At 35.0% G+C, this 25779-nt stretch overlaps 1 protein-coding gene across 12 annotated transcripts in view; it reads right to left on the bottom strand.

Moving 5' to 3' along the window:
* The window catches only part of PKIB (cAMP-dependent protein kinase inhibitor beta), a 245378-nt gene that overhangs the window by 87451 nt on the left and 132148 nt on the right, over positions 1 to 25779 (bottom strand). For all 12 annotated transcript variants that reach the window (XM_074036961.1, XM_074036962.1, XM_065543273.1 and 9 more), the window contains one exon: positions 5469 to 5553. Coding sequence is in view for 2 of the 12 variants with exons in the window: in XM_065543268.1 (XP_065399340.1) it covers positions 5469 to 5553 (85 nt within the window). In the remaining 10 variants the exon portion in view is untranslated. The remainder of the gene's footprint in view (positions 1 to 5468; positions 5554 to 25779) is intronic.

The raw sequence follows: 25779 nt of genomic DNA, 5'->3' as shown, positions 1-25779 counted from the left end.
ATTAGAGTTAAGGTCTATTCTGTAGTCTTTTTATGGTTTCAGGCACTTCTAGGCATGTCTCCTGAGCCAGCAGGATGAATCTGCCAGGGATATAACTTCATGAATGCGTAAAAGTTCTTATAGGAAGGACTATGATGATGGCTGTTAGCCAAACCCTTAGGACCAAGACCTGCCTGGCAAAAAGCCACTTATTAACAGTCCCAGTCCTTGTGTAAGTGAGGGAAAATAACTCTTTAAGGTGAATGGATAAAAAGAGTTGAGGTACCAAACTCAATACAGGGACAACAGTCAGGGTTAGAAGGCAACAGATGAATGGCTAAAAGCAGAACTTCGGGCAATTTGAGCCCTGAAACAAAAGGGTGACACAGGTAGGGGAGCAGATTCCCTGTCAGCTGAAAGACTGCTAGCAAGAGGACATGAAGCAGAGTGAGTGCTCTCAGGAGGATTAGCAGTGAACAGGAGTCAATGCATTGGCCAGAATCATGGATAGGGACTGGATGTGAACAGACTAGGAAGTTCACGGGTACACTGGTTACTCTTTCCCATGAGCATATATTTGGAGCTCAGAGTCTAGCAATAATGCTAATACAGCCTGGGACAGAAATTGCTATTTTGTTAGTGTTAATTGATTGTTATACTGGCTGGTATAACCTTGACTATTTTACCTAAATTAAAACTTTAAAAAAATTATTAGTCATTAATTATAATACATTTTCCTTTCACACTTCCTCTGAGTTCCCAGCATTGAAGGAGCAGAGATACTCTAGAAGGAGACAAACAATCTTTCTTGTATCATCAACTTCAATAAAACAGGAAACATTTCTCTCCAAATTTTATCATTGTGTCACTACTCTGTAGTTATCTACCACATAGCTCAAGACAGAAATGGAATTATTTCATTTTTATTAGAGATAACTTATTTTAGCATGTTATCTTAATTCGGAGATTACTCAAGGTGGTTGCAAATAATTTCTACTGAAATAAAATGCCCTGGCACATGTAAGAATTATAAAACTGTCTGGTTGAAATCCTCTACTCTCTTGGATACTCTAAGCCAAATTAATTGATCTTTTTAGGTGGAACAATTCAACTTTCCATATTATCACTGGTCTTTTCTAGAACTTCATCTTTATTTACTTATTTATTTATTATTTTTTGAGATGGAGTCTCACTCTGTAACCCAGGCTGGAGTGCAGTGATGTGATCTCCATTCACTGCAATCTCCACATCCTGGGTTCATGCCATTCTCCTGCCTCAGCCTCCCAAGTAGCTGGGACTACAGGTACACGCCGCCATGCCCAGCTAAGTTTTTGTATTTTTAGTAAAGACAGGGTTTCATTGTGTTAGCCAGAATGGTCTCGATCTCCTGACCTTGTGATCCACTTGCCTCGGCCTCCCAAAGTGCTGGGATTACAGGCATGAGCCACCGTGCCCGGCCTTCATCTTTATTTTTAACTAAGACATACTATATATTCTTCACGCAAAAACTTCTGTGATGCTGTGTGCCTTCAGGAGATAAAATAGCAAATTAGTACTATCCCAGAACAATTTCTGCTTTATTAAGCTGTCAAACAGTAATATATTGGAATGTTAGTAAGGACTTACTGATTTATTAATTCCATTTCCCCTCAAAAAATCAAGGAAGAGCAATTTTCAAACATTTATTAGGTTCATGCTATTTGGGTCTCTTCTTTGTTTTATATGTACAGAAGTTTTAATATATCTACAATTAAGTCTATCAATCTCCAGTTATGATTTGTGCCTTCAATGTCATGTTAGACAAGGTTATGAAATTATTTGCCAATCTATTTTCCTCCAGTTATGTCTCGGTCGTTGTTCTGCTTTTATCAATCTGACAAATTATTTGTATATTGTATAAATAAAATATCCAAATTTACATGTTTTCCTAATATTAACTAATTATTGTTGTTGTGCTTTTTGAAGAGTCACTACTTTCTCCATCAACATAAAATGTGGTTTTTCTTATGCACTAATTTTACATGTGCTTTGATCTGTTTGGGGTTTTCTCAGACTGACTTGGCTTCTCTAAGTTTCTATGTTAGTAAATAGTACCACACAGTTTTAATAATTATAACTTTTTAATATGCTTTAATACAGGGAAATAGCAAGTTTCATCTTTCTTCTTTTTTCAAAAATGTACCTTTTCCAGACTGTCCATGCTTCCAGATGAATTTTAATAATCATTTTGCCAAGCTCTCTCCCAAGTCCTTTTTGGGATTTTAAATGAAATTGTACTAACTTTATAAATTAATTTGAGGAAGCTAACATCTGTTCAACATCTATTATTCTCATCCAAGAATATAATATAAACCTTCATTACTGCTAATTTTTTTTCTGCATAACACACTTAACAGCCAATTGTTTATCTTGTATTTCTCTATAGATATTATTTTCTTAATTTAAGTCTTGTACATTTCTTTAACAGTTTATTCATAGCTATATAATATTTAATTGCTATGATGAGTTTTTTGAATGTTTTTTATTTGCTGCTGTCATAGAAAAACCAACTGATTTTTACACATTTATCTTTTGTAGGGTTACTTAACAAAGTTCATTACCCTAATGGTTCTTCAGTTAATTTTCTTGGGATTTTTAGTAAAATATATATTTTTAGCAAAAAAAATGTAACCTTTTTTATAATAATTATCATCTTTGAGAGGCAGCATAACATGGTATTTATGATTAAAGACTCATGGGTCAAACCATATGAGTTTTAATTCAGCTCTACTACTTATTAGCTTCATGACCTTGGCCTTGTTACTTAGCATCTCTTGGCCTCAGCTTCCCAATTTGTAAAATAGAATGATAATAGTCCATATGTCCTAGGATTGTTGTGAGGATTAAATGAGTTAATATTTGTAAAGCATTTATAACAGTTCCTAGCATATATAGGAAAAATGCAGAAAATATTAGTCTTTTAAAACATTTATTGCATTGATTAAAATTTGTTAAATGGTATTAACTATAAGTGATGAAATTGGTCATGTAGTAAGCTACTAGGGTTTTTCTGCTTTGTTGAAATCACTTTTTTGTATTTTAATGACATCTCTCTATTCCTAAATTACTACGTTACATGTATGTGTATTTTCTTAAAAGAAATATGGTTGCATTTTATCAAAGGTCATTTGAAATCTATTTGGAAGTTAAAATAGGGGTTTTATTCTTTGGTCTAAGATTATGAAATCACTTTAATAAGTTTCCTGATACTGAACCACTTTCACATACCTAGAATAAACACCATGTGTTGTATTATTCTATTTTATTGATAACTACATTCTTTAGCTAGTATTTCAATGAATTTTTATGATTTTCTTTTTTGTGATACTTTTATTAGTTTTGTTTTTTTCTTTTACTTTTTTAGTATTGTGCTTCTTAATAAATAAATCAGAAAAATGTTTTCTCTTTCAAAGAATTCATAGAGTATAGGGATAATTTGTTCCTTAAGAGTGTGTATTTCTAGTAACTGATTATAAATAGCTGATGAAAATAAGATACTATAGTCATTTAAACATAGTGCTTTACCTCCCACCAAACATTTCTATTCAAGCTGGTCAAAGACATAGGCTTATGCATCCGACAAAATTAGGCTCAAGTCCTAACTCACCACCCACTTGCTAAATGTGTGCATTTGGCAAAGTATGCTTGTATCACAAGAAATAACCATGCCTCCTTACCTTCCTCAGAGAGTTATTGTGAGAATTAAATAAGATTATGCTTATAAATCACTGTATACTCAGCCCGCAATATAGACCTAATAAATTATTTTATATATTAGTTTTAATTTTCCTTAAGTATAAAATTAATTTGTATTTATAATTCTACTTATTTTGTTCTCATATGGAGATTCTAGTGGTTTATGTAGAAACATAAATGGTTTGGGTAAAATTATTTGTGTGAAATTAGTTTATAATAAAAGTAGATTTTAATTAGGACATGTTATTCTTAAATTTATTTTTAGACATGTTGACATAAATTTAAATTTTCACATCAAAGTGAAAATGCTCTGGTGAGCCATGGAAATGAACCTATTGTCAATGTTTAAACGAAATCACGGAGGGTTAATAGGAAAGTTGTACACTAGTTTTAAGAAGACTAGGCAATGAGCCTAAACCAAACGTAATGTCTTCCACTCCTTCCTGCTCCCCTGGAGTTGTGTTCTAGTAGGAATATGAGAGGGGGAGAAGAACTTTGGAGCCTCCCCTCAGGCTGCAGCTGACCTTGGGTTCTCTTGGTCTGTCACCTAAGCTGCAGTGGAGAAGCAAGGTTCTCACACTGGGTAGGAGAATGTAGCACTAAGGGATCCAGGTGCCCTCAAATACAAGTTTTACCAAACTGATAACATTTATATATTTTTTATTTATTTATTTATTTTTGTTATACTTTACGTTCTGGGATACATGTACAGAATGTGCAGGTATGCATGTGCCATGGTGGTTTGCTGCACCCATCAACCCGCCATCTACATTAGGTATTTCTCCTAATGTCATCCCTCCCATTACCCCACACCCCCTGACAGGCCCCGGTGTGTGATATTCCCCTCTGTGTCCATGTATTGTCAGTGTTCAACCCCTACTTATGAGTGAGAACATGCGGTGTTTGGTTTTCTGTTCCTGTGGTACAAACTGATAACAATTTTATGAAATACTAATAAGACTGCAATATGAATGTGGCCTCAGTTTTCAAAGGATGCACTACTGATGTAGGCAAGTACGAGTACATACAGATATCTGTCCTAGATAGATAGATAGATAGATAGATAGATAGATAGATAGATAGATAGATAGATGATAGATAGATAGGTAGGTAGGCAGGTAGGTAGATAGATAGATAGATAGATAGATAGATAGATAGATAGATAGATAGATAGATAGATAGGAGATAGATAGGACAGATATCTGTGAGATACCAGAACACAAAAACCTGTCTCTGAAACAAGTATTAACTTGAGGTTTAGTCATCAAGAATATTTAATTGTATGTACTAATTATAATTCTGTTACTATGGTCTCTAAGGAGAGTAGTAATAAGAAAAGCAGTCAGTTTATAAGATCTGATAGGCAGTATGAATTTCTCTTCTATTTTAAAGGCTATAAATTTCACAATATCATTCTGATGGGCAAGCCGCCTCTAAGAGAACCATTTAAATAGGCACAGCTAAGAGTGGAAATATCTAACCAAACTCAGCCTCTACTAATCACTTATCCCTGGCAGACACGAGTTGAAAATGTGTACCTCAAGGTCCCAGTATGTATTGTTTGCTATTAATTAGAAATTAACAGTATATTCTATCAACCTTATATTAAACTACATTGTTTTCTAAAATGAAGATATCCCACCTTACATTTTCTTTGCTGTCATCTGGCTTTATAGCAACAAATATATTTTTAGGAACATGTTCAATATACTATTCCATATGTTCCAAGATCAACGGAACAAAAATGTACTTACTCCTATCTTTCCTGTCCCTGGCACAGGGTTTCCTGCTTCTCCCAGAGTTCTCTTGATGGAGTGTCTTTTCAGTATAGCATGACTCCTGAAGGAAACAAAGGCAGGAAAAGATTTATTAAGATAAACATCTCTAGTTTCTTGTCTCTTGCAAAAAAGAACAAGTTGTTCCTTAGACAAAAACGTCTAATTTAGTGACCAAATGTCACATGTTTTTAAAACAACATTCACTGTCTTTTTTATTCCTTTCCCCAAATTGTTTTATTCAGTTTCTCTGAGAGCAAGAGCAGGACAAATTTTCTTGAGTAAGCAGCTCCATACACCCAGATAAATAAGGAATATATTTCTTTGTATTATTTTGTTCACCATTCAAACACATCAATTGTATTCTGAGCAGTCTCTCTTGTGTTTTGCTCTAAAACTGTGTAACATGAACAGTTAGAGACATTCTTACTGAATAGTAAAATCAACAAGAAAGCAAGATTTTTTAATATATTTTCAAATTTCCATTGAAAATAGATTCACTAGGTGAATGATAGCCTTTCTCAAATGTGTGATTTAAAAAGCAATATATCCCTGCAACTGTTCACCTTTGAATTTAAATACCAAGGAGCAAGGACATTGTTTTCCTAATCATGAGATCTAGTGATTGGAATTGTTGGAGAGAAATGAATCCAATAAAATCCAGTCTATGCATAACGCCTCACCATCAAGAGGCAATATAACATTTTGCTATGAATAGGTAGCAAATTCACTTGAATTTTTTTTCTGATCATATTCTTTTAGGTATTTATATGTAAAAAAAAGTCACCATTTAAAAACTGGTTATGAGCTTTAAATAGCTGGAAAACAACCGAGTTCTTTTCATTTACATATGTACTTCTGTGGAGGTGGCCACAGTTGATCACTGGGTTAACCAGATGCCCTTTCACTCAGGCAGTCTACATATTTGAGCAGACACATAGTAAATGCTTAGATGTTAAAAATGAATGAGACATGTCTCTTTCATTTTATGAAGATCATCTGTTTTTTTTTTCTAAATGTGGGGCCAGTAATGTCAACATTCTTCTCTTTGTATACAAGGTTATTCAGAGCAGAGAAGAGTCTAGTTTCATATTATGTATTCAGGGATCAATGTTGTCTGCTGTCTTCTCTTCCCTACTCCTTTCTAACAAACCATCAAATGCTATCTATTCCAGGCTCTTAATGTTCTTCAAGTCACTCTTCCTTCCAATTCCATTTGCATGGGCAAATCTAGTTCAATTCTCCCCAGTCATAGCTTCTTCCATGCCATCCATTCTTTCAGCAGTTATGACATCTCTCACTAGTCTTCCTGGCCTGAGTCATTCCCCTTCTAATCCATTCTCCACACACCTGTCACGCTGGGACAGTAACCGAACTTCCAATTTGTATAAAGCCCAAGAAATGTGGTGGAGATATTTCACTATGATTCTCAAATAAAGTATCTTTTCCCCCAAATGTCAACATTGTTATGTTAGCCACTCTTAGTTTTCAAATAGTTTGATTACTCTCTCCTTTGCTTCTCATATAGTTTACAAATACACCAGCAAAAGAATGTTGTAAAGACATTGAAACATAAAGACAGAAGAACTGAACTCAGTTCTAGTAGTTCTAGTTTCAACTCATCTATTTATCAGCTGTTGATTTTGAGTAGTCATCTCCTTTCCTGGAGGTGAATGGCAGAACTTTGCTCACCAAATGGCACAATAATATTAATCCTATCTGTCTCTCCAGGTTGTTCTGAGATTTAAGGAAGTTCACATACAATGAAATTCCAAATATACGGTTACTACGCTCCCTGAAGATCTGCAAAAGTATGAACTTGCTTCTTTTGTTTAACACTAAATTCAGATTGGGACCCAAGAGGTATCTGTGATCACACTCTTAAGTCTTACAGCTTTCTTTTGGAAAGAAGTTTGTTTTGGCTTCCCCCACACCCCCCAAAAAAGAGCACCAAAGGAATTAAACTGTAATATACTTTGATGTCAAAGACACTCTGAATCTAAAAGAGTGGGAAAAAGGAAAGGGAGCTCAAAACAGTGACAAATCTCAATTGTGTGAACCTGCCATTTAATTAAAATCACTCAACTGCCATATGTAGCACAGATATTAATGCCATCTTCTTCAAACTCTGCTAATATCTCCAGACATTACTGGACACTAATGGAAAATATGTACCTATTCTCTGTCATTGTGTTGTAGAGTTTTAAATGAAAGAAATGTAGAGTGTGTGCAATAGGATGTTTGTTTGTTCTGTTTCCAAAGAGGAAATAAAAGATATCAACCAAATATTCCTTAATATATAATTAGCACTGTGACCTCAGCTCAAGGAAGTCTTTATTTTAGACATTAAAAATGACAAAAAATGCTGCTAATCCATGTTTTCCTCTCCTTCAACCCCTGAGTTCTCATGAGCATCCCATCCTGCTGGTTTCCGGGTAACTTTTATATGGGCTTTTGGATGAGCATTGGTTGCAAATACTTTTGGATGATACTGATTATCCTACTTAACCTCTTTACTGTTTTGGATCACTGGGTAATTAGCCAAACAGGGCACTGAGGATCATAAACTGAAAAGAAACAGATATAGCATATATGTGCAGTATTGATTTCATCAGGCTAATGGATTGAAAATGGTAATTTTAATAGTGCTTTTTAAAATTATTGTTAAAAATCAAATAAAATTCATCATCTTAATCATTTTTAAGCATATAGTTCAGTTTATATAGTTTAAGCATATTCTTCATCATATTCATATTGTTATACAACCAATCTCCACAACTTCTTTGTCTTGCAAAACTGAAACTTCGTGCCCGTTAAGCTACCACCTCCATTTCTCTTTCCAAAACCCCTGATAACCATCATCTTACTGTCTGTTTATATAAATTTTACTATCTAGATAGTTTTATAAGTGGAATCATATAGTATTTGTCTTTTTGTGACTAGCTCACTTCACTTAGCATAATGTTCTCAAAGTTTATCTATGTGGCAACATGTGTCAGAATTTCTTCCCTTTTTTAGGCTGAATAAAGCCTTAAATAAAAATACTCTAATGTACATACCATATTTTGTTTGTGTTCATCCATCAATGGACACTTGAGTTACTTTCACCTTTTGGATATTGTAAATAATGTTACTATGAACATGGGTATACCAATATTCCCTCAACACCCTGCTTTCAAATCTTCTGGATATATACACACAAGTGGAATTGCTGGGTCCTACGGTAATAGTATTTCTTTTTAACATAATTGTTTACAATAGTTTTGATTTACAAAAAATTGAAGATAATACAGAAAGTTCCTCTAGTGTTCCATACCCAGTTTCCCCTATTATTAGTATCTTACATATGTATGGTACATTTATTACAATTAATGAACTAATATTGATATGCTATTGTCAACTAAATCCCATACTTCCTATCTCTTTAATTTTTATCCAGTGCCCCCATGGTATTTCAGAGTGTCATTTAGGATACCGTATTACATTTAGTTATCATGTTTCCTCTTTGCTGTGACATTTTCTTAGACTTTCCTTGTTTTTAATGACCTTAATAATTTGACAGATATTTTGTAGAATGTCTTTCAATTGGGATTTGCCTGGTGTTTTTCTCATGATTAGACTGTGGCTATGGGATTTTGGGAGGAAGACCACATAGGAAAAGTGCCATTTTCATCACATCATATCAAGGGTCTGTAAATTCAATACGGCATCACTACCGATGTTGACCTTGATGAGATAGTGTTTGTCAGGTTTCTCCACTGAAAAGTTAGTCTGCCTTTTGCTGCTTTCCACAGTATTTTTGGGAAAGAAGTCACTATGTGTAGCCCACAATTAAGAAGAAAGGAGTTATTTTCTACCTCGTTGAGGATATTGTATCTACATAAATTATTTGGAATTCTTCTACACAGGAGATTTATCTCTTCTTCTCATTTATTTATGTTTCAATTATTTATTCATAATTATATGAACTCATGGGGGATATTATATTTTATACTTTGGATTATAATCCAATAGTACTTTATTATGCTCTGCAAATTGTTCCAGATTGGGTCATCATTAGCTCTTTCAGTTGGCTCCTGTAGTATTTTTCCTGTTGATGCAATGCATATTGCATTATGTATCACAACTCAATATTTCAGCCTTGACATCTAGCATATAGCTCTGTCTGGGTAATACAGATGAGAAAAGGCTTATTCAAGTACAATGAAAGACAGAGAGTATTATGAAGCAGGTGTAATGGACATTGAGGTGTGCCACCAGATGCCCCCTTCAAGACTGAACTATTCATTTCCCCAGCTGATTATCAGTGGCTGATGGCCCTCAACAGAAACCTTCCAATTACGAGTTGCTGCAGGGCATAAAGAACCTGCACTGAGCCCTCATTTGGCCTGATTCTGAGGCCACATCCCAGCTGCTGAGTTCCCCATGGAATCAGCTTTCCCCTCTACCCAGGAATGTTTCCTGTATACACAAACAACACTAGGTAACCTCAAGTAAGGGAGATAAGGTGAAAGTCAGTATATTGAACACAAGCAACTGGAAAGAAATTGGTTACAGAGAGGAGAGAATTTAAATTGTGAAAAATGTAGTGAGTCAGGTCAGGCTAGGTTATAAGGAATCCTGAAAGCCAGGCAAAAAGTTTAAGATTGAATTAGTAGCAATAAGTCTAACTGGGGGTGCAGTCCAATAAAGTATGATGTAGCCATACGAAGAAATAGTATCTAGCTATAAGAAACCAGAAATTGTAGCTAACATGTAGTCTAGCTATTAATGAGCAGGGCATACTTTGTATGCACTATGTCATTAAATCTTCATTACAACTATTAAGATCTTAATTTTGCAAATGACAAAACTGAAGCTCAAAAATATTCACTACCTTACCCAAGATCACATAGCTAAGAAGCCCACTGGAGAGATTCAGACTTTACTCTATTACTCTTTAAGTAATGCTATTCTACTCACCATGTCTTAAAGAATATGTAATCATAAGACATGGCAAATATTTCATAAATGATAAATGAAAGAACTGGATACACTCGATATACAATAGAATCACAATTTTGTTTTTTAAAAGTATATATGTTAATCCCATACATAACAAAATGTAAATGTTTTCTGTAAGATGATACACAATTAAAATCTTGTATGATTTTAATTAACTTATTTATTTTCTGTATTTTATATACTTTATAAATTAAATCATGGAGAGAAATTAATGATATTTTATAAAAAGAAGTTTCTTTATCAGTAAATGAGTGATCACCATGAAAGTGTCTATGTTATGTCAAGAAAGGATGTAGAACAATTAGCTGTCTGCAAGACTGAAGAAAAGTGAATGAAGGTTATTTGGGGTAATAAGCCAAGTGTTTTAGCTTGTGACTAAAAGTTGACAAATGTGAAAGATGTCAACATAATTTATGCCAGGGTTGATTGTTGATTTGGGTAGGGAGAAAAAAGAGTCCAACATACCCCAGGAATTATCCAGAAAAGGGACAATTGGTAAGAAAAGTTGGAAGGAACATGATGAGTTCAAATTAAGGCATTCAGGTATTCAGTGAGAGTAATTCAACCAAGAAGAGCTTATCCAATAGGCAGCTGGGAAACAATATTAACAGTAAGTACAATCAATTGATCAAATCCAGTATATACAATCAAAAACAGTAAATACAATCAATTGACCAAAATCAGGGAGTAACTTAAGAAGTGATACATTTTAATTCATGCATTTAAACAAGCCAACAAAAGTGTACAAACTAATTATAGAAAGAGAAGAGCAGAGTGCTAGGACTAAAACTCACAGAAGTTAAAGATTGGTGAGACAAATGTTAATCAGAGTTTAGAAAATTTACATTTTCTTTTGAATTGCATAGGTGTTATCAAGTAAAGAAAAACAACTCTCAATGTGATATAATTTTTGTTTGAAAGTTATCAGCTCATATTAAGAAGGATCTTTAAGTGTGTTCATTTATTCATTCATCCATTCATATATTAAAAAAGAATATATACTGAGTGCTTCCTTTGTATGAGAACTTGTACAAGTTGTGATAAAATGTGGTTGTTTGGATCCCTTGGCCACATAGGGCTAGCAATAAATAGCAAAAGATTAACACAAATAGGCCACACAAAAAACATTCTGCTTCATCTGTCTAGAACACACATTTCCTTTTGCTCTTCCTAGAAGAGTGTGGGCCATTCTTAATGACCCAACTCAAATGCTGCCTCTTCTCTGAAGCTGTAGGAATTGTTCCAGATTGGTATTAATCAGAATCTCTGCCCCCAAGTCATTATTTTCATGACTCTCTGATGCTTTCTGTTACAGCCATGTGTGATAGTCTTCCCCAGAGCCTGTGAACATCTTGAATGGCAATATTTTATTCAATTATCTGTAGGATTTAGGACAATATATTTTAGGTATTCAATAAGTGAGCATTGAATGGAAATTCATAAATCTTTACTCATGTTAGCAAAAGGTATATAATAACTTTAAAGAATATTTGCAAATGTGTTTTACACTCATTTTTGCTCCATAAAGTTCAAAAAGGGTGAATTTATACAGTTGTGAAAATATGAACCACTCAAGTGTATTCATTAATAAGTATTCACAACAAAATTAGCATTATTCTATTCAACTTCTCTAATTTAGTTAATATTAATTTTTCATTTCATTGACCTCTAACCTATCTATCTATCTATCTATCATCTATCTATCTATCTATCTATCTATCTATCTATCTATCTATCTCTATCTGTCTATCTATATTTTGAGATAGGATCTTGTTCTGTCACCCAGGCTGAAGTGCAGTAATGCAATCCTGGCTCACTGTAGTCTTGACCTTCTGGGCTCAAGAGATCCTCCCTTCTCAGCCTCCTGAGTAGCTGGAACTACAGCTGCATGCCACCACACCTGACTAATTGTTAAGATCTCAATTTTTTGTAGAGATAGAGTTTGTCCATGTTGCCCAGGCTGATCTCAAACTTCTGGGCTCAAGCTAAGCACCTGCCTAGGCCTCCCAAAGTGCTTGGATTACAGGCGTGAGCCACTGAAGCTGACCAATCTAATCTGTTGTCTATTTCTTTCCCCATAATATATGCTTGATTTCTACAACTGTGACAGTATTTAAACTAACCTTGGCAATTGCTACATTTTCACAGCTTTCTAAAAAAAAGTTAATTAATTAATTAATTAATTTTTTTTTTTTTTTTTTTGAGACGGAGTCTTGCTCTGTTGCCCAGACTGGAGTGCAGTGGTACAATCTCAGCTCACTGCAGCCTCCACCTCTCGGGTTCAATTGATTCTCCTGCCTTGGCTTCCCAAAGTGAAGCCCGGCCCCGTAGCTTTTTAATTTACATAAAATTGCAAATAATCTGCTTTATACATTCATGGGAAAATCTTTTTATCTACCATGTGGTAGATACAATGGAGGAAACACAGACCCAGTTTTGTGGAAAGGAGGGTTAGAACTAGACTAGTTGATTTAAAAATACACTGAAATGACCAAAATCCAATTTATCTGAAATGTTTTATTCAAGTACTAAAAGCCTCAGTAGGTGCAGAATGAATAAAAAGGAACTGAAAAAAAAAATGACCAAGAATTAGAGATACATTCATCTTTCAGGTATCAGTTCATACAACTAGTTAAACATCTCATCTAATTTGTCTTCCTAGATTCAAGTCAAAACCATAAACATTTTTATTAGGCAAGGTAAAATCAGGTTATCTTAATTAAAAAGGTAACATCGCATTGCACAACTGCTTTTACATAGTAGTTTGGCAAAGTTGACTCAAAGTCTTAAAAATGTTGGCAAACTTTAACCCAGTAATTCTACTGTGAAACTCCTTTCACCCTTTAAGTCCCCAAGATAAATCTCTTTTTACTTTGCTACTGTTAGGAGGAAAAGGAAATAAAGGGATTTTGACATTTAACAAACAACTGTTCTGTATGATGAACTTTAGTAGGCACTTTGCATTTTAGTCCATTTAATCATTGTAATTAATCTATCACATAGTGGACCTTTTGCAAAGCTTAAAGATAGTGAGATGCGTCCCTAAGGTCACACAGCTAATAACTCCCAGAGCTGGGATTCAAACTCAGCTCTGTTCAACCCTAAAGCCCACAATTAATCCACTACACATCATGATGCCTCACAATATTCTTGGACTTTTGACCTGGCTTATATATATATTCTTTTCCTCTCTATATTTTTTCTCTTATGATTAAATGACCATTCCTTGATACTTAATATTTTGCTTTATATCTCAAAGTTCTAAGAAATATGAATGTTTTTGGAGAATTGACTCAAAAGCAGTTCATAGACTTATTCATTACCTCTAAGTTTTCTTTTAAGGATTTCCTCTTCCTTTACATCTCATATCAAAGATAATATGTCTTCACATCTGATACTGGAGAGAAACAAGGGTGCTAATATGCCTCCTGAATTTTTGTTTCATGTTCATAGGATGTGGATGGATACAAAGAAACTTGATCAAAAAGGTTTCCTGCTATGGACTATAGCCCAAAGAATAAAATAAGCAAACCTTTTTACCCAAATGATGTTGTAATCTTCAATCTCCTGCAGTCTTTCATCATACCATTATAATTTACAAACATGTTTTTCTATGGATTTTGATTAAGTTGCCCTCATGAAATAATTTGGTACTTACAATATATTGTCATGCTTGAGAACATGGGTTCTGAAGACACACTTACTGATTATAAATCTTTATGGTGTACATTTGGCCAAGTTAACCTTTCTGGAACAGCCTAGGCTTCCCTATAAGTAAAAATATCTATAATAATAGTATTCATCACATAGAGTTTTTAAGAGGTTTAAATGACACACTGAATTCTTGTCACGTAGAACAATGCCTGGCACTACTGTGTTTAATGTGTTTTAGATTTATTAACACTCTTACACAGGAAAGAGAAATGGATTGCTCCTGCCAATGATATATATGATAGAAACAGTAAAAAAAAAAATCACTCTTAAAAGTAGCTTTAAATATGGTGTCTTAGAAAAAAACTTATCACTGTTCTGTTACTATTCATGTAATAATACCTTAAAAGTAACTTGAATGATCTTCGACACATCTGTGTGTTTATATGCATGCGTGTAAAATATCTGGGTGCAAAGCTTGAGGGAAATTTTCAAGTTTTTAAGTATTTTTTTTAAATAATGTAGATCCTACAGAGAGTACAGATCTCAAAGCCAACAAAGAGGCTTCCCCTTTGTATACAGGACAAAGCCCTGCCTCCTCACCCTTTGGATCAGTAGGCAAACAGTTACAGCCCAAGGCCAGAGGTACTGAATCAAAAAGTAGTGGGAGGGAAAGAGCTGGCCAACATTATTTCTCAAATCTGACAAGGCACATTTCTCTACTCCAGACTTCAGCCTTTGATGCAACTGTGCATTACTTCAATATACTGATGATGTTATAGCGTGATCTTTAAAACATGCGCCTGGATCTTAAGAAGAACCCGTTGCTCAACACTGGCAGAACTCAGCCTTCCTTACAAGAGCTGATTAGTTTCAACTTTTTGTCAACTCTCCTAAAGAGTAATTTATGTGCTGTATTAAATATTAAAAGTAAAATAAGACATGGTCCTCGTGAATTGTTATGTTCTGATCTTTCTACACAGAAAGAAAATTCAAAGCACATCTCAAATATCAGTGGCAAATTCTTGTATCGGTATTGAATTAAATACTCTGACATTCAGGCCCACATGACCAAAGTAATAATTTGCTTGGTGGTTTTCCTCAAACATAAATGTTTGCTCTGGCTTAATAATGCTAATTGGAAAGTTACATATTCCATGCAGCATAAAAAATTACTTTGCATTGACCCAGAAAACTCACCTTGCAAATAAGGCTGAAGAAGAAAGAAACTGAAATCAAAGTACTTGAAACGAGAACTCTAGCTGCCAGAACTACCTGCCCTGCCCCAAGTTCATGTTTAATTAAATTTACATCAATAATTCCATAAATCACTTGTATGTTCAGAGAACTTAAGTCATCTTCTCTGATTCCAAGGTCAAATACTTACTAACAACCCTCATGCCTCTGGGGGACATTTGCCCCCTGCCTGACTGTACTGCTTCTCTGGTGGAGGTGAGCCCCTACTACTGCAAAACTCCTTGGGGGATGAAGCACCACTAGAGCACTGGTTGCTCAGCAACAACCCCTTGTGACTGATCCATGGGGACTGCTAAGCAACAGGACTGCGTCTGACCTAGCTGTTCCCAGGGCACCCCCAGTTCACTGTCTCTTAAGAGGGCCAGGTTAACAAGGGATCAGGGGCCCTAAGTGACTAGTTGCATAATCTATACACACACTTTTCGGAATGTTCTCCAACGATAGCTAAATAAAAATCAGAGCAGAGCTAGTTCCTAGCTAAAGGGTATGCTTGAATGTATCCTTCATTTAAACTCTATCCTTGAAACTTTAAAGTAGCTGTTAGAAAAACTAAAGCATTAGAACTAAAATCTTTGGCAAAAAAAGTCTAAGTATTTACAAAAAAAAAAAAAAAAGGGGAAGAAGTCTGTTCCTTTTAAATTATGACTTTGAAAGCTTCCATAATTTCATAGAATTTTGCTATTTACTGAGTTTCTGCTAACACACAAAAAAATGGGGAAAACATAATTTAAGAGATAAATCACATGATTTTTATGGCAAAGTTATTGCTAAAATATTTGAACACATAACTCATGTTTAAGTATAGAAATTTCTATGAAGGGCCTTCAATTATCTACAGCTAAACCCACATTTTCTATCTTTGGTCTTGACTTCTCCTTAGTTCTACACACCCTAACTCAAACTCAACAAATCTAAATTAGTCATACTTCTTCAATTCACATGTGACTTACTTCTTAGAAGGCAACCACCCAGTCAATCCATCTAAAAATTTACCCACTCAGAACTTGAGTCCAGCCCTCCCCGTATTTCCTCTAATGTCCCTTACTTCTCTGTAATGGAGGAAGAGATATGTGCTCTGAGGGACATGGACTTTCAGCCAGTACACCACTGTACAAATAAGATTCCATTTTTCCTGTAATTTGAAACCTTCAATCAAGTCCAACCTATTCAGCATGATAGGCAAAGCACTTCTAAATCTATTTCCTATCAAACTTCCAACTACATCTCCTGTCACTGTCCCTTAGTGTACACATTCTATTATGTTGAATTAACTCTAGTTCCCTAAACATGTGCTGCACTTTAAGTCTCTTTCCTCTTCTTAGAACACTTTCCCCTTTACCTGGCAAACTAGTGGTTATCTTTCAAGATCTAACAATAACATCACCTCTACAGAGAAACCATTCCTGATTTTAGGGTTACTTATAACCATCTCTGGACATGTCTATACTTGATTCATACGCTATGGTGGCTTTCATCACATCGAGTTTGCAGTTATTTACCTATCCAACACTAATCCTGTGTTTTGAAGGGCTATTACTTTCTTCTGTTCAACCTGATCTCCTCAGATCTGGCATATTCCTTAGCATCAAGGAGGTATTTATACTATAATTTATTAAGATTAGGGAACAGTACTCCTAGGCAAAATTGTAAAATAAATGAAGTTTGAGCATCTCTCCATTTTTAATCTCATTAATCCCCCCAGAAGCCATTAACCTATAATATCAGAGACAGGTAGTAAAGTAATTAGCCAAAAACTAAAAAAGTCAATCTCCTGACCTCTAAGCTGGTCTTCTTCCTCCTAAACTGTGATGAGTCATTATACAGTAACTAAGCCAATGTCCTGCAGTGATCTAATCCATCCGGCAGTAGTAGGCTAAAATGACCAGATTGCTTGTACTCCTTTTATCATAATCATAATAACAAGAAACTCAAGGGAACTACATGGTCAGGTAAGCAAATCATCAAAAGGTGGTCTGGATCCTATCTCAGGGAAGATAACTTTTCATTCAGATGAGCAAATCTTAAAGTAGTTTATGCAGAAATCTTTGGTGCAACTAAAGTAGGGAAAGTAATATAAAACAAAAAAACATTTAGAGCTAAACAAAAAGCAAAAAAAAAGATTATTTCAATTTTTAAAAATCCTTTCATAATTTACAAAACAGCATTTACTCAACATCTGCCTCCCTCGACATACTAATTAAAAAACTAAATAGGAACACGAGCAAACAAGACACAAAAGCCCATGAATGCAGCAGCCGGGCATAATGTCACAAAGCCATTCAACCTCTTACCTCACCGCCTCAGGAGGTAGACATGTATAACCACTTTCATGCCTTTTTTGGAACGTCTTGATTCTATGCGTATGCTTATGCAACTATATTTTCAAATATTTTGATACTAGCAGTAAATGATTGTCTAAGTTAAACCAAGCAACACAAATTCTGATCAATGGAAAGCTGAGTTATTAGCCTATCTGTGTTGAGAAACCAAGAGAGAATTCTTAGTCTATAATGAGCTTTTCGTTTCTATATACTTCTGAGTCTGTGCTTCTTTAACTAGGTACTCTTGGGAATACATTTGGGAATTCCGAGAAACACACATGACCACATGGTAAGTGAGAAGTCAGGATGTTGGATGTACATAGGAAGGCACCAGATTTCAGACAGAAGAAGGATGGGAGAAGATGACTCTACACCAATCACTAGAGTGTTCAATAAAGGAGGGTTTTGTTCAGGTGGCAAACCCTCAGCATTGATGATAGAAATGAGCAATGGTAGAGGATGGTACAGCCAGAGTGCTCAAAGGAGCGAGAGTGAGTATAAGAGAGTGGAAAAATACTGTACAGGTGGCATATGGGTGCAAGAAAGGTATGTGCCCCCTCTACTACTCTGAGATTATAAAATAGAAAATAATAAACAGTCTCCAATAGAAAGGGCCTAAGGGGAAGTAAGATACCCAGAGGAGAGTCAAGCTTCAGGGCTAGGGGAAAAGGTGGAAATTAATAACATCGATTAATTTGTTATTATTGAACAGTTGTTGCAGGTAGCATGATGGAATGGTTTTGAAGGAAGAATACAAAGGAGACATTGGGTCAGGGGGAAGGTAGCAAAACATATAATAAAGTTTCAACACAAAGAGAAAAAATGAGCAGATGAATTATAATATCAGACATTTGAAACTTTTGAAAATTAGCTGTTTTTCAGGACCAACAAAATTGTATGTTCCCAAACTGGTAATGTGGTAATTTAGAAAAGCTGGATGCCATGATAGGGTTATAGGAAATTTTTTTCCTTCTAGGGCTCAGGTTGTGAGTGGTAGATGTGGATCAGGGTAGCTTGGGGGAGCAGTCAGAGAGTCTGCAGTCACTTCTGTGGAACTTCTAATGGTGGGACAGCTATGAGAAAGGTAGGTTCCAAGGCAGGTGTGGGGGTGAGAAGGCACAGGATGCTATTTCAAATCAATGGGGAGGGAACCCATTATAGGACAAATAGCTGCAAAACAAGGCTGGCCATTAAATAAGAATAAGAATAAGAATAAGAATAAGAATAAGAATAAGAATAAGAATAAGATAAGATCCCCACTTTATTTCTTACTAAAATAACCATCAAAGGATTAAAATTTAAAATAGAAACAAAAGATGTAAAAAGTACTGTAAGCAAATGTAGGTGAATACTTTTACAAGTGGAAAGGCTGTCTTAAACTTCACAAACTATGTGAGAATAAATTGATAACTTTGATATTCTTAAAAAATTAAGTATCCTACAAAGCAGTGCACCCTAAATCACTAATGGTAAAAAGAAAACATTTAAAATTTGCAAAATAAACATACAAAAAGTTAATATATTTATAAATAAAAAGCTCTTGCAAACAGATTGAAAAAATAGGCAAAGAATATAAAATAACAATTCATAAAAATAACTAATAATATTCCACCTCACTACCAATCAAAAAGATATAAATATAGCTATATTTTCCCACTAATTTCTAAATTTCAAATTTTTGAAACTGTATTAGTATGTTAGTAAAAGTATTATTTTGAATGAAAACTGCACAGGCTTTCTGTAAATATTTTGTAAAATATATCAACACTCTTTAAAAATTAACATCTTCTGATGCAGCAATTCTATGTCTAGAAATTTACTCAAAGGAATTAATCAAATAGGTGTTTATAATGTATCAAAATTATGAACAGAGTTATCTACTGTGCTACTGTTTATAAAACTGAATTTGGTAACTTTCTGTGGAGTCACCTGAAAATTAGTTAATGGAGCCATTAAAAAACTGTCATTTTTTTTGCAATGGAAATATATACTAAGATGATTTACTAAATGTGAAACAGGGAATATGATATGATAATTTTTTGTTTTTAAAAAAGTTATGTGTATGCCAAGAATAATTTTATAGTGATTACTTCTAGTTGGTGGACAAATCAAATATAGGTAGACCTTATTTTTTTCTTAAAACTATTCTGAAATTTCTGGTTTTCATTGCACCGTATATTATCTCTAAAACATTATTTAAAAATGTTAAAGTTTAGGACTTGTTAGTATTTTAACTGGAAAACATTACTTGCCCGGAAAGTAACATGTGGAATAACTCATTATTATGTAATGATAAAGAGTTGACAAAGGGATGAGATTGAAAGAAAAAGATGTTGGAGGATATTTTCACGTCTGTAATTCTGGGTGAGGAATTTATAAGAGTAAGTACATACTGCCCTTGAAAAAGTTGAATTATACAATTAAATACTGTTAATAGCTAAAGCGATGAATTTTAATCATTTGGGTATATTTCAAACCTTTTATTTTGTTTTCTCATTTCTGAGTTAAATCAATGATTACCACAGGGTGCAGTGAAAATAGAATGCAGTCTTTCAGCAAACTAGAAAGTGTTTCATATCCTTATGATCTGAAATTTTATCTAACCAAAAACTGTTTCATTGGATACTATACATTCTTTTAAGAAATGTTATTTTCTTTAATTTGCTGTTTCTACTCATTTTTACACTGGTAATAGTAACTTTAAGAGGAAGAAATGTAGGATACAAACTGTACACCATTATTTCATTCATGTAAAAAATATCCATACAAATGTACAAAGACTGGAAGATACCCAATATTAAAACAATTATGAATGAATGTGAGAATTAAAATTAAAAAAATTATTGGCCAAGCGCAGTGGCTCACGCCTGTAATCCCAGCACTTTGGGAGGCCGAGGCGGGCAAATCACGAGGTCAGGAGATTGAGACCATCCTGGCTAACACTGTGAAATCCCGTTTCTACTAAAAAAATACAAAAAATTAGCCGGGAGTGGTGGCGGACGCCTGTAGTCCTAGCTACTCGGGAGGCTGAGGCAGGAGAATTTCGTGACGAACCCGGGAGGCGGAGCTTGCAGTGAGCCGAGATCGCACCACGGCACTTCAGCCTGGGCGACAGAGCGAGACTCTGTCTCAAAATAAAATAAAATAAAATAAAATAATAAAAAATAAAAATAAAATACTTGATGTACTTAATAAAATAAATCTTTTCAACAGTCCTTACCTAAAATAATTCTAGATATCCTTAAACATAACCGAAACTGTTGTCATCAAACTTAGTTTATATTTCAGATGAGTCATGTTAAGACAAAAACCTACAAAAAGAAAACAAATGAACTGACAATAGACCAATAATAATTATTGAAAGAAAATATGAAAAGTTTTCATCAAGTTGGGATAAATTAAAATACCTTATTAAAGAGTTGGTAAAAATAAATATCTATGAGTAAAAACAATGCTTTGTTTCCTCCAATATTGGAATACTGAAGGATTTATTTTTCCTTTCAAAGCATTCAAACCTGGAACCTAAAATAGGAACTTCTCAGAGTTGAAACAAACTATGCTAGCTTTTACTTGAAGCTTAATACTCTTTGGCAAAAGTCCACAAGCACCTCAGGTTGCTGACCCAGATCTACGATGCCAGAAAAGTATTCCTCACTTCCCCTAAAAACTTTCTCCACAACTCCCCGAGGGAAATGAACAAAAACTGCTTCCCTCAACCCTCTATTTCCACATGGTTGAATCCATAAGGTAAAAATAAATGAAAAACCTGAAATGACCTGTTTTATTTCAGAGGCGTAGGACTTTGACCACAGTAGGTAATACATACGGTAGATGCAATACCTATTAACCTGTTGCCTCTTTGCAGCCATATTTACAAGCGATACTGAGGATGAGACCTGAGTGTGTGCTCAGCCAGTGGCTAAGGAGGTCCAATATAAGTGAGTTAGCTGCCCATTTTTACTGAGATCAAATTAGAAGGGTAGAAAGTCTGTAGATTGAAGAAATAAGCATCAATCAAAAATGGCTTTTAATCTCAGTTCTGCCACTTTCTATGAAATGACTGAATAGATACTCTCTTTGCCTACTCACCTTAAAAAATAGAGCAGTAATACCAACTTCACAGATTGGAGAACAAATAAAATTTGTGAAAATGTGCTGCAAATTACTGTTTATTGATCAATCTGCCAGACTCCAACCCTAGGGGTCTGGCGGATTGCTCAATAAACAGTAGTTTCCTTTCTCTTAACATATACAGTTATTTCCATAGAAAGGAAAAATAACTACTCACCCTTAAAAACATCTCAAACTTCTATTACAGATTGGAAACATTGTATGTTCAAGGTCTCCAGTTTTGTCCTTAACGCAATCCCCTTTATTGGAAAGCAGCTCCATGAACTATCTTTTCTATACTTACGGCGTCTCCCACACTAATGACTCCTAAAGCGAGGACAAAGGCTTTACTTTAAATATTAAACAAAAATTAATCGGACACTGTGTCGTGATTCCCTGCACACCCAAATTTCTCCTCCATCTTTCACCTATAATCCTGGGATGACTACTGGACACTGACTAATCCTATCTCCTTGCTTTTCATTCTCTTCTCACGCAGCACAGTCTGGGTTCAGCCTTCCAATCCTAAAGCCATTACTCTTACTTTCTACTTGTCAAAACAAAAGTCCCTTCAACCCTTCTCCTATTATGCCCTCTAATGACTATGACTTGTTGATCATGCCACACATTTTGAAGCTTTGCATACCCTCGTCGCTATGACAATACCCTTTCCTGCTTCTCCTCTTGGGCTGGGACTGGAACTCATTTCCCAGGATTCAATTTTCTCCCATTTTCCTTCTGATTCCATGTGCTTCCCATAGGAGATCTCGTCATTATATTTACCCACTGCATGCCAATGTCAACTCAATCTGCATCTTCTGAGCTTGTTATACAACAGCTTATTGGATATCTTTATCCTTGATGTTATCTTTTACTCATACCCACTGTATTAGTTGGATAGAGCTGCTGTAACAAATTACCACAAACTGAGTGACTTACAACAGAAATTTATTTTCACGCAGTTCAGAATGGCAGCAATCCAATCAACTGTCACTAGGGTTGGTTTGTTTTTGTGGAATCAGAGGGAAAATCTGTTTTATGCCTCTCTCTTAGCTTCTAGTGGTTGCCAGCAAACCTTGGCATCCCTTGGTTTACAGTTGCATAACTTCAATCTCTCCCAGCATGGTCATGTTGTCTACCCTCTATGTGTCTTTCTCTTTGTGTCTCTTGCCTCCTCTTATAAGGAAAACAGTCATATTGGGTTAAAAGCCTGCCTTGCTCAAGCATGACCTCATCCTAACTAATTGCATTTGTAGTGATCCTATTTCCAAATAAGGTCACATCCTGAGATTCTAGGAAGAACATGAATTTTGGGGAGACATTATCCAACTCAGTACACCCATGAAGTCTGCCCCATTCTTAAATCTACACGTTTGTAAATTATGCTAGCTCTCACTTCAAGCCAAGAATCTGAGAAGCACTCTTCATTCTCATGTCTCCTTAACTTCATATCACAGCTCCTATCAAACCAAATTATTTTCATCTCCTAATATTTCTAGAATCTGAATACTTTTCCTCATCCCTAATTCTGCTGCCCTGACTCATTCAGCATCTCTTGCTTTGCCTACTACAGCAGTCCTTCCAATAGCCTTCAAATGAAACCTCCTCAGGATTACAACAGGATATACATATGCACAGCTTCATGGCATGTTAGAAGTCTTTCTAACATACATACACAGCATGCTAGAAAGACATATTTTAAATTTTTTTTTTCTTTTCACTACTGTGAAAAGTTCTGCTGCTTCACTGCAATACACAGAATTATCACAGACACCCTTCTTCAAGGATGATGGAACTGAAAGGCAGAGTAGTTTCTGTGGAAGCCCCGGCCTTTATAAATTTTGGCTTAATAGACTTTTTGCAAACCCTTGGAGTGTAACAAAATCCACCATACCTGTAATCTGGCTTGTTATTAGATTTCAAGGCCTTTTGGGAAAAGTCAGAAAAGTAGGGCTTATTTCAGCATTTTAAGATTTAATATTATACCTGCCTCCAGAAGCTCTATGATAGAGGTATTTATTCTCATTTTAAAATGTAAACAAATATAATAAACTAATGTAATACACTAATGTAATTGCATGACTCGTAAGCCCTCTTTACACATACATGCACATACACATACACACCCACTGATTTTACGATTTTATGATTTTAAGAATTTTAAGAATCGTGTTTTCTTCTTCTGAGATGTATTAGCTCAATGCACAACATTTAATCTAGATGTAAATTATTTTGTGACCATTAAAATATAATCATACTTGAGAGGACTACCTAATTATTTCCCATCTTCCATGGTTTTATTCCTGTAGCTATCACACTGGACCTCAGTTCCCCCTTAATTTATTCAAAAAAAAATTAAAGCCTACAGTTAATCATGCTTACTCCCATAACCCCATGGGGATGAGAACACTTTCCACAGCATAACCGATAAGAGTACTTAGAAGAAAGCAGGGACTGCAGGAAGGGAGTCCGGGAGGTACAGGAAGGCATCCAGCTCCATTCATATTGCCTGTAGATGCTTCTGTTGCTGCTTCTTCAATTACATTAAAACTGTCTTGGCTGCAGACCACATTGTCTTAAAGCATCTCCATTTTCTTGGCCCTCTTTCCAATCTGAGAAATCCTGCTTCTAATAGATCCAGGATTCTAGGTGAGAGTACTTCTTCCCGTTCAGGAAATTATGCAAATTTGGATTATTTCATTTTCATCTAAATGTCTCTGAACTCTCTTCTCCAACCAAGCACCCAACTCTTGGGCAATATCACATTTTTCCAACTAGGAGTGACTGAAGGACACAAATCCTCTCTCCTCTGGGCATATGATACTGCTATTTGCCGTTTGACAGCTAGAATAAAAAGTGTATCTCACTTCAGTAAAAAGTAGAATATCCATTTGATTTCTCAAAAGCAGCTGCAATTTTTTTTTTTTTTTTTTTTTTTTTTTAATGGAGTCTTGCTCTGTCTCCAGGTTGGAGTGTAATGGTGCCATCTTGGCTCACTGCAACCTCTGCCTCCTGAGTTCAGGCAATTCTCCTGACTCAGCCTCCTGAGTAGCTGGGACAACAAGTGTGCACCACCACAGCCAACTAATTTTTGTATTTTTAGAGAGACAGGGTTTCACCATGTTGGCCAGAATGGTCTTTATCTCTTGACCTTGTGATCTGCCCACCTCAGCCTCCCAAAGTGCTGGGATTACAGACTTGAGCCACCAAGCTTGACCAAAATCAGTTGTACTTCTAATAAAAATAAAAAATAATAACCACCTTTGATTTTATGGGGATGTTCAAGTGCTTAACCTAGATTCTTTTCATGTAATGCCACTACCTGGTAATGACTTTTTAAAAGTAATATAACATATGAAAATGTCTGAAACCAACAGGATTTAGAGGAACATGGACTAATGGGGGAAGTTTTAAAACAGGAAAACCAGAGCCCTGGCCTAATATGTGATTTTTGTATATGTAAATCACTTATTCTTGGGCCTTAGATCCCTATATCTACAAATAGAATATGCTTAACTATTATTTAAAATAAGCATATGGAATCATGATTAATAATGCTTATCAAAAGATGTGTAGTTTATTTTTGATGTTGAGAAAAGAATAATTTTGTTTTTTCTAACTCAGTTAACATTTTGCATTGAAGAAATGGAAAACCACTGAATTTACTGTTAAGTCATTCAGAGCTGGCTGAGTCTCAACACTTAAAACACAATTTTCAAACTGCATTCTTTCTCATTTTCAATGGACATTGATGAAAATTTAGTCTTGATTAAGCCTGATTCACGCTCATTTAGCATTAAAAAATATTAGACAAGAAATAACTCATTTCTGAGAAATATTGCGACAATTTTTTCAAAAGTGTTTGCTGTACCTCAGCTCTAAATTTGAAGAGAAGCAATGTTTCCTCTCCCAAGCCTCTCTCTACATACATATAACATCATATATGA

The sequence above is a fragment of the Macaca fascicularis genome, chromosome 4, assembly GCF_037993035.2.
Source record: "Macaca fascicularis isolate 582-1 chromosome 4, T2T-MFA8v1.1".
NCBI lineage: Eukaryota > Metazoa > Chordata > Mammalia > Primates > Cercopithecidae > Macaca > Macaca fascicularis.
Note: the sequence above shows the minus strand (reverse complement) of the source record. Positions and strands in the feature narration are given on the sequence as shown.